At 52.1% G+C, this 9,019-nt stretch overlaps 1 protein-coding gene across 1 annotated transcript; it reads right to left on the reverse strand.

Annotated features, from left to right (window-relative positions):
* Nucleotides 1-337: 337 nt before the first annotated feature.
* SOX14 (SRY-box transcription factor 14) lies at nucleotides 338-2,324 on the reverse strand. Its single transcript, XM_020911299.2, has one exon. The coding sequence runs from the start codon at nucleotides 1,856-1,858 to the stop codon at nucleotides 1,136-1,138; it is 723 nt and encodes a 240-aa protein (XP_020766958.1). The 5' UTR covers nucleotides 1,859-2,324; the 3' UTR covers nucleotides 338-1,135.
* Between the last annotated feature and the right edge of the window lie 6,695 nt (nucleotides 2,325-9,019).

Consider the following 9,019-nt stretch of genomic DNA (forward strand, 5'->3'; position numbering starts at 1 on the left):
AAGTCTAGGTCGGCCTTTGTCTTAGTTCATTTGCTCCTCCAAGTGGTCTGACCACTTTGTGAAAAATGCAAGGAAGGAGTGAAGTCCCAGGAGCAGATAACTTTGTCCAGCCTCTAAAGGCAAAAAGTGGATCCAGAGGGCATGATAGGGACAAACCCTAGACTCTGGGCCCCTAGGCACCCGACCCAAGGGCCACCAGGCTCAGCCCACACAGGCCAGCTGCCAGCGCCACTGCTGAGTCGCTCTGTGTACACTCTGCCTCCTAGCCACCCAGCTCCCCGAAGACCTTGCCTCTCCGCTTCAGATTTTATGCACATCAAAGGTTACTTTTTGCAATGACAGATTGTCTTTATTCAAAACATCTTTGTTCAACAAATGAACAGAGTAAGGAGGTGAAATCCTTCTAGATACATTTCCAAGACATTGTCAAAACATTTATGACCATTGAGGATGTTTTTATTTTTTTAAAATTTTTGTTCACTTTCTACTTCCTGACTTTATAACCTGACATTCTGTCTAAAAGTAAACTTAGGTCTCTAGGAGCACTGCTTTATACAAAGTAAATAACCATGTGGGTCCTTTTGTTTTACCTTTTAAAGAAGCAAACACTATCATAGCATGATTTTAAATAGAAATGTTTTCCTTTCTGTGGTTTTAAACTTTTAAGCCTTTCCCCCCACACATGAAGAGCAAATGGCACCTAGTTGTGTCTGATGGCAAAACACAAGAGACAGCTATTTCTTCAGGGTGCAAAACAAAAAAAAATTATGCATATTCTAGATATAATACCAGGATCTGGGAGTTCTGGAGTCCAAAGCCCATCAGAGTAAAGAGAAGGGGACATAAATATAGCAAAACTGCCTACTTTTTTTTTGTCCAAAGAGGGCACAGTCGGAGGTTCGTTTTGGGACTGTTGCGGTAGGGGCAGCTGTATAGCTGTCATAACCGTTCACAAGTTTCTGGCACCTGTCTGCGCCTTGGGTCCAGCGGGACGCCCCTACCATTCCCGTGCAAGAGAGAGAGGCAGAGTCTGGGGTAGGGTAGGGGGCATCTGCAGGCCCCGGCTAGGCGCAGAGGACAGGGTGCAGACCCCGCTTCCAGGCCGCCCTCCAGGTCTGGCAGGCCGGGATGGGGGTTACATGGCTGTGGCGTGGGCTGACGAATAGGGATCTATGCCAGTCTTGGTCATGCCCGGGAAGAGGATGTAGGCGACGGGGGGCTGCAGGGTGGAGGCAGACCAGGCGGTACAGTTACAGGGCACCACGTAGCCCGGGTTGGTGGGGGACGGGTGCGTGTGCGTGTGCTGGCTGGGGCAGCTGAGGCTGCCGAAAGCGCCGTTCTGGTAGCCCAGGGTGGACGCGTAGGGCAGCGCGCCGGTGGCCAAGGTGTGGGGCACTTCACCCATCTTCTGGATGGCGCTCGAGCTAAACTGCGCGGGGTCCAGCAGGGAGTAGGGCGCCGAGGCGGGCGGCAAGAAGGCCCGGGCTTTCTCGGGCGCGCTCAGGAGGCCGTCGGAGGCCCCCACGGGCAGGCCGGCCGCCTTGAGCGGGTCCGTGTCGCCCAGGTAGGGCAGGGGAAAGACATACCTGTCCTTCTTCAGCAGGTTCTTGGGCTTGCGCCGCGGCCGGTACTTGTAGTCAGGGTGCTCCTTCATGTGCTGGGCGCGTAGCCTCTTGGCCTCATCGATGTACGGCCGCTTCTCTGCCTCGGACAGAAGCTTCCACTCGGCGCCTAGGCGTTTGCTGATCTCTGAGTTGTGCATCTTGGGGTTTTCCTGGGCCATCTTGCGCCGCTGACCTCGGGACCATACCATGAAGGCGTTCATGGGTCGCTTGATGTGGTCTGAAGGTTTGGACATGGTCCCGGAGGCTAGGCGGGTTGGAGTGGGGAGTGCAGCGGCTCGGCAGGCGAGCCTGGACGCGGTGGTCGGTCTGCCTGTCTGTCCGTACTGAGCAGGGGCTCTGCGCTCCCCTCGCCTCCGCACCGCAGGGGAAGCCAGAGAGAAGCGCTAACCCCGCAAAGTTCAGCTGATCATGCCAGTCTCTGCACCCAGGCAGGCCCCGGGGGGCGAGCAGGGGCAGGAAGGACGGGGGGAGGAGAGGGTGGCCGGCTGGGGGGCTGTCGGTGCCAGAGGCTAGGGCCCAAGTACGGGAGTCTCTGGGATTAAGTGACCAGGTAATTTGCTGGCGAGGGCAGGAAGCTCCTCCTTCTCCCCCTCTCCACCTTCGCCTTCTCGGGTTCTCTTCTCTCCTGTGTCTACGGCCGTGGCTTCCCTCCCCCCCCGCCCGTGGCTTTCCCGGAGCTGCCTCGCCTAGCGCAGCACCTGGCTGAGAATGCGGGGAGGCTGGTGAACGCGAGCCAAAAGCGGCGAAGTTCAAAGGCGAGGTGGGCCCGGACGGCACGCACTCTGACATAAGCGCGGGGCGGCGACTCCCCAACCTGGGCGCCAATCAGCAGCAGAGAAGGCGAGGGGGCGCACCTGCTAGCGCGCCAGCCTAGGAAAGAGGGAGCGTGACTGCTGGGGGCGGGGAGAGGTGTGAGCGAGAGACCCGGAGAGCCAGAGAACCCAGCGGCCGACTCCGGACGCCAGATTTGGATTCCACCTTGTTTCTGGCAGTGTCAACAAATAAAACTCCTCGTGCCCATTTCCTTTCCCGGTTGTGCAAAGGAGAAATAGGGCTTCGAATACAAAGACCCGGGGAGGGGACAGCAGAGGGAGCAAGCTGAGAGCGCGTGTTGATAAATAGGACAGCCTCGCCACGAAATGCAAGGACAGCACCACCCCCACCCCCGCCCCGTCAAAGATCCTTGGAAGCGAAAAAGAATATATCAAACTCAGGTTAAAAAGCGAAATAAACTTTTCGCGCAGTGCCCTGGGCGCTCCTTTGGCGGCATTCTCACCGGACGCCGGTGCGGCTCCGTCTCCACCCTGCCCCGGGATTCGGCTGCGCCCGGGCGAGCTCAGCCGTGCGTTCCAAGCCGATGCCCGAAGGCCTTGCCTCCGGCTGCGCAGTTTTCAAACCCTGGTTGGTGAGCCTCGAAGAGCACCACCGCGATCCGCTCTTTAGTTTCGTGGAGGGGGCGAGGGATGAGATTTCCATCACGATTCCTATTTATGTTATTATTGTTTAGTGTATTTAAACCTCCAGCTTTCCCTCCACATCTGTCCAAACCTGGAGGAAGTGCAATCTGAAGGTCGGCCGGCGCGGCGGGCGAGTGGTTTTCCCCTCTGCCGTTTCAGCAGAGACCCCCAAGAGCGGAGTCTCAGGCTGTATCCACACCCAGGGTCGGTTTGTCCCGGGGCGCCTCTTCCCATCCAGGGAAAAGGGAGACTCGTTTCTTGCGTCAGATGAGCATTCTTCGGGTAAAGAGGACAAAATAACCCGCGGAGCCAAACTGCGCGCCCGTTTCCTTTGAATAATTGCCTGCCCGATTTGAAATGCCCTTGGGGGAAATATTTATTAAATGGAAACCATTGTCCCAGGCCCAGCAGGACCTGCGTGTGTTCCAGGCTTATTGGCTTTTGCACCAGCCTCTCTCGGGAGGACCGACCAGAAAGGCGCGCGGCTCCGCGGGCTTAGGCCGGTTGGGGGTGGGGGAGGTAAGCAGAGAACGAGGAGGCAGGGAGAGAGAGGTTCTTTCTTTAGAATTGTAGTTTGTCAAGTCTGAAGCAAAGGCTTTGGTTTTGTTTCTACGATTAGAAAGATGCGGGCGATTTTCATCCTCGGCGCGCTCTTCGGAGAGATGGACACTATGCCCATTTTACAGATTAGGAAACTGAGTTTGAGAAGGCTACGTAGTTTGCCAAAAGTGACTCCACTATTAAGCGGTGATGGCCAGTGTGCAGAATTTGAAACCTTGCTCCCCCCCCACCCCATGTTTGAGGATTAGATAATGCTTAAGCTAACCGCGGGACCCTCGACTAGACTACAGTAGCCATCGAAACCTGCCATACGAATAAACTGCACTGGTGGACTGACTCTCAAGCCTGTTCTTGATTCACTTAGGCTCTGGCTTGAGACCTGGCTTCTCTGAGAGTATACCTCGCGCCTGGAGGGCCACCTCCGCGTGGGCTCGCGAGCAGGTGCACATTCTTCACACTTCTCTCAGCCCCAGCCCTGGCGTTAACCCTGCCCTCTACCCCTGTTTTCTCTTCAAGAGGTTTCATTTAGCTTGAGGTACCAGCAAGTAGAAGCCCTTTCCAGTCCAGTTCCCTCCCGGAGGGCTTCCAAGAGCGACAGACAACTCCAACTCAGATTGGACCAGCCAGTGGACTGACCGCTGTGCTCAGGGTCCGCCAGGGATCCGAGGTCCAGGGGCCAGGCCATTTGAGTCCCATTGGACGATCTCGACGGTTTAGCAAAGGAGTAACAGAAACATTCACATCTGCAGAGAGGTACAGTGTCCAGCGGTTCCCGCCAAATCTCACTCCGGAACCCTCAGGGGACACCAAAACCACACCTAGAGGTTTCTGTTAATGCAAACCAACACCTTGAAAACTGCTTAAGGAGGGGATCTGGCAGCGGGTAGTAGACCCTTTCTCTCTTTCCAGCCTCCAGGCCAACTCAGTCCTTTTGCGCCGAGGCAGCTCGGGGCAGGCTCACCCTCTTCTTCAGTCCTCATAGCTCTACCTCCTCCTCTTGTCCGCGTTGCTCTTTAACATCTTGCGCTCAGAGCTCAGCTCGAAATCCAAGAGTCTGCAGGATTATTACAAAGGGCGTGCACTGGCAGGCTGGCAATTTGTGGGCAGGGCGCCACTGACCACCCAGAATTCGAAGCCCCAGGCTGTCTGGGTTACGCTGCACTGACTCTGGCAGGAGACAGCATCCTGCTACTCATCTTGGCCTTGAGACTTGAACTTCGCGCTGCTAGGGAACTCAGGATCGAGGAGCGCACGATCCCTACTCGGCATCGCGGCGTCTCCTAGGCGGACAACGCTGCCTCGTACACTCCTTGCACAGTGCTGGTTGGCCACTGGTTTATTCAAGACTTCTTAGCGTTGGCCCTGGAGCAAGAGTTCCCCAGATCCCCGGGCCTGGCCTGATGCTGTCTCAGCCTATGTCTTTACCTTCTTGGTTGCTTTGTTCCTCTGAGCTCTGCCTCCCTGCTAGGCTTAGATTCCGGGTTAAATGTCCTGGAGAGGTGGCCCCTGGGAGAACCAGCAATTTTGGTCCCCATCAGAACAGGTCTTGGGACAGAGGTCACCTAAACGCGCCTCCTGCTTTATCCTCAGTCTGGAGTTCGGGCAGAAGGTCGAACTCCACTCCAGGGCTGGAGACTTCCCCGGGAGGTGCCTTTTCTGCTTGCGCCTTTGCCTAGAGAATCCACGCGCACATCCTTAGTGCGCACGTCCTCAGTACGCGCGTCTTTGCGCAGCGCGGTTACTCAAGGCACGCCGCATGCCAGCCTAAGCCTGTTGTCTGGATCACAGAGCAGCATGGATTCGCTCTGAGAACCGTCGTCGTTCGCGTGAAAGGAAGGAGAGCCCTCAGCAGTCAAAACCCAATCCACTTCTTGCCCTGTCCCCTCTCCTCTGGCGCCCCAACAAGGTTCAAAAAGAGCCTTCCTATCTTTGGCTCTGTGCCTTTCTAGGGAGAGTTCCACCTCGCTTTTTGCCTAACCACTTTGCGTATCTTGGTTCTCTTTCAAGGTTTCACCTCCCCCAGGGAGCCTTCTTTGATTCCTGACCTGGGCTAAAACCCCTTTCTGTGTTCTCCCTCTCACACCCTCTCCATCTCACGCCCTCTTTCTCAGCCTCATAATGGAGCCCTGTCACAGCCCGTGAAGGCCGTCAGACTTCGAGTTTCTCGAAGGTGGTGGCTTCGTGTTGCTCCTCTTTGAGTGTCCAGGGTGTACACACAGCCCAACGCAAAGAAGTCACTGGAGAATTTCTTTCTGCTCAGCCTTAAACTTTTCTAACAGGCCTTTCTCCGTGTCTTGGAGCTGAGGGGACAGGACTCCAGATGCAGCCTGGTATACCTAGCACGAAAGTCACGACCCTCAAGCCTAGACCCACCTGCTTGGCCTCAGTGTTCTGTTGGCCTGCTAGCCCCCACCCCGTCCTCTCCAGTAGACAGAAGTTTTCCTCTCCTAGGGCTCCCGGACTGAGCGACAGCCCGACGTGGAGAGGACGATGTGCAGACACTGGCTTGGAGAAGATGGTTCGTGGAGTGAAAGAGAAGAACTTGTCGTAAGACTCGTGCCCAGCAGGTTTTCAAAGAGGCCAGCAGAGTCCCCGCGTCTGGACCGCCGAACTGTTGGGGGACCCCCGGCCCTGCCGGCTCACTGCGGCCCCTCTGGGATTCCCAAAAGGGACTGAGTGAAGCTCCAGGTGCCGGTTTCGGGGAGCCTCTGTGTAACCCCGGCTCCAGCTTGCTGCAGGGAGTGTGAGCACAAGGCATGCTCGAGGTGTTCAGCTACCGGAACGCTAATCTGCCCCACTCCCCAGAGTTGACCGCAGATGAAAAAATCAATATTGGGAAATAATGCACTTTTTGTTTAAATCATAAACTTTTACTTTTTCTTATTACAAATTTTACACAATATTTGCCCCCCCCCCCCCCCGCTTTTCCCTACCGCACCCCTCCCCGTTTTCCGTGTATTTTCCAATTCATAGACATAAATCCCATCTCTCAGAGAGCGCCCAAAAGGACCTTATTAAAACATTTTTTGGTTACTGCTCTAGGGTCTTCTCTCCAGAACCCTGCCCAGCCCCCATGGATCTTGAAATGTAAAACTTTAAGCGTCCCTCAAGCCAACATGGCAAGGAGGGCGTGGCTTCCACCAAGAAACGTTTTGAAACCAAACAAAACCGAGTCTCAGGACTGACGCCTGCAGAGCCTGCAACAGCCGGTTTGACCCCCAGCTAGCAGAGCAGGCTTGGATGGGCGGAGGATACTTCTATCTCAAACCCCGAGTGTGCCCGGGTAAGGAGATTTTTTGGCACTTCGAACTGCCTTAATTTGAGTACCTGGATTCTGTTGGAAGCAGAAATCACTTGATTCACCGGCTTGAAAGTTAATAGAGGATTGTATACCATCTGCACATACCTCCCAGAAAGAGCAAGGGTTGAGAATAGGGGTAGGTCTGTGAAATCTTATTCATTCATTAAAGAATGACCTGCTATGTGTCAGGCACTATGCTGCATTCCAGGATACAGCAGTGAACAAAACCTGCAAATGCCCTTCTCCTCTGGCGCTTACAGCCCAATGGGAGAACAGACATAAACCAAGAAACAAATCCCCGAGTGAGTCTCTCCACCACCAACTAGTTGTATCACTTCAGGTAAAGTACTTAACCTGTCTGTGTCCTGGTTTCCTCACTGTAATGGGTATAATGGATTGTTATCAGGATTAACTGAGTTACTATGAGGAAAATCCTTAGAACAATGGTTGGCATATGAATATGCCCAAAAGTCAGATTATATTATTTTATCAATAAATAAATATGGAGTTGATTTCTGATAGTGATAAGTGGCCAATGGGGAATCAGGGTGATGAGACAGGGGCCAAGGGAAGAAGGGTGGTCTCCTTTACACTGGGTGTCCAGAGACCTGAAGGAAGGAACCAGACTTATGAGGGAAGGGGGCAAGTAAAGTAGGAAAGCAGGAAATACCACTGCCTGGGAGAGAGACCTAACTGAGGGTACCAGAAGTATTTAAGGAGCCAGTATGGCTGAAACCTGGCCATGATTCTGGGGAGAGTATAGGGGAAAGGCTGTATGCGGTTGGCAGAACTCAGACCACCCAGGCCCTTGTAGATTCCATAAAAAGTTTGGGTTTTATTTTTAAGTGTACTGGGAAGTCATTGGAATGAGAGCCATCAGAATGATTTAAGACAATTCCAGCAACCACACACACAAATTATTCTTTATCTGACACTGCTTATGGAGGAATTGCACCTTCAGTTATGGGCCTCAAATTTCATAAATGGACAGACCTTTCTTGATCCTGGAGTCAGCTGCTTGACCATCTCTTAAAGAACAATGCCACCTTCTGATTACTTTGGACTCCTTTTCTCTCCTTTTCCCACTGGAAGCCAAAGAATAAACCAATAAACTGTGACCAAAGATGGTCACAGTCATTCATGATTCAGAAAACATGTCCACTGACATTCTGTAAATATTATTGGCCTGATGGGTTCCCTGACTTACTCTTTCACTTCCCACCAAGTAAAGTTGTCTTCTCCTGTGGAGAGCCTCAGGACTCTGAGTTGACCCACTGAGTCCGCATATAGATAGGTATCTTGAATCTCTGAGCCTGAGAAATATAGGAGTATATAAGCAAGTGAGGTTTCTTAGGATTAAAAAAAAAAACCCAGTGACTATGAAGAACAGGAAAGACACATTTTGTTTCTAAGAATAAAAGCCAAAAGAATGCCAACGTTGTTTGCTTCTCTTTTGGGTTTTATTGTGTTCAGGTGTTTCACATGCATTAAGGCTTCCTGAATCCCATTCTTTAATGTAAAAATCCTTGGTCAGCTTTTATCATAAATAATACTCTTTAAGTCTCTGTATTTGCCTAATGCAATCGGCCAAGTTATTGGAGCATACATTCTCTTGCCAATTTTATCACAAATTATACACTGCAGAGGATAAGACCAAACCCTGGCAACAAGCCCCAATGGGGGATCAGAATAACACTTCCTCTTTTTATGGTACCTGCCTCTGTTCCCAACATAAATAGCAGGGAATATTAGGGCACTCAGCGGTTGCAGAAGGGACTACATTAAGCAGGTTTATTTTCATGTACCTTTTGTTTCTTTAAAGCATCATTTTTACATGTTCTGAAGACCAGGAACCCTTAAAATTTTATTTAATAATAAAGTCATTGAAATACTTGTGGAGCAAGTTGATGGTTGTATAGAAAGAGCTCTAAAAATGGAATTTAAGACCTAGCGCTTCTAATTACTGTGAGAACTTGGGCAAATCACTTTACTTCTCTTGGCTTCAGTGTAACAAATTACTCCAAAAGTTAATGGCTTAAAACAGCAAACTTTTATTATCTCATGGCCTTTCTGAG

Source organism: Odocoileus virginianus, chromosome 4, assembly GCF_023699985.2.
Source record: "Odocoileus virginianus isolate 20LAN1187 ecotype Illinois chromosome 4, Ovbor_1.2, whole genome shotgun sequence".
Lineage (NCBI taxonomy): Eukaryota > Metazoa > Chordata > Mammalia > Artiodactyla > Cervidae > Odocoileus > Odocoileus virginianus.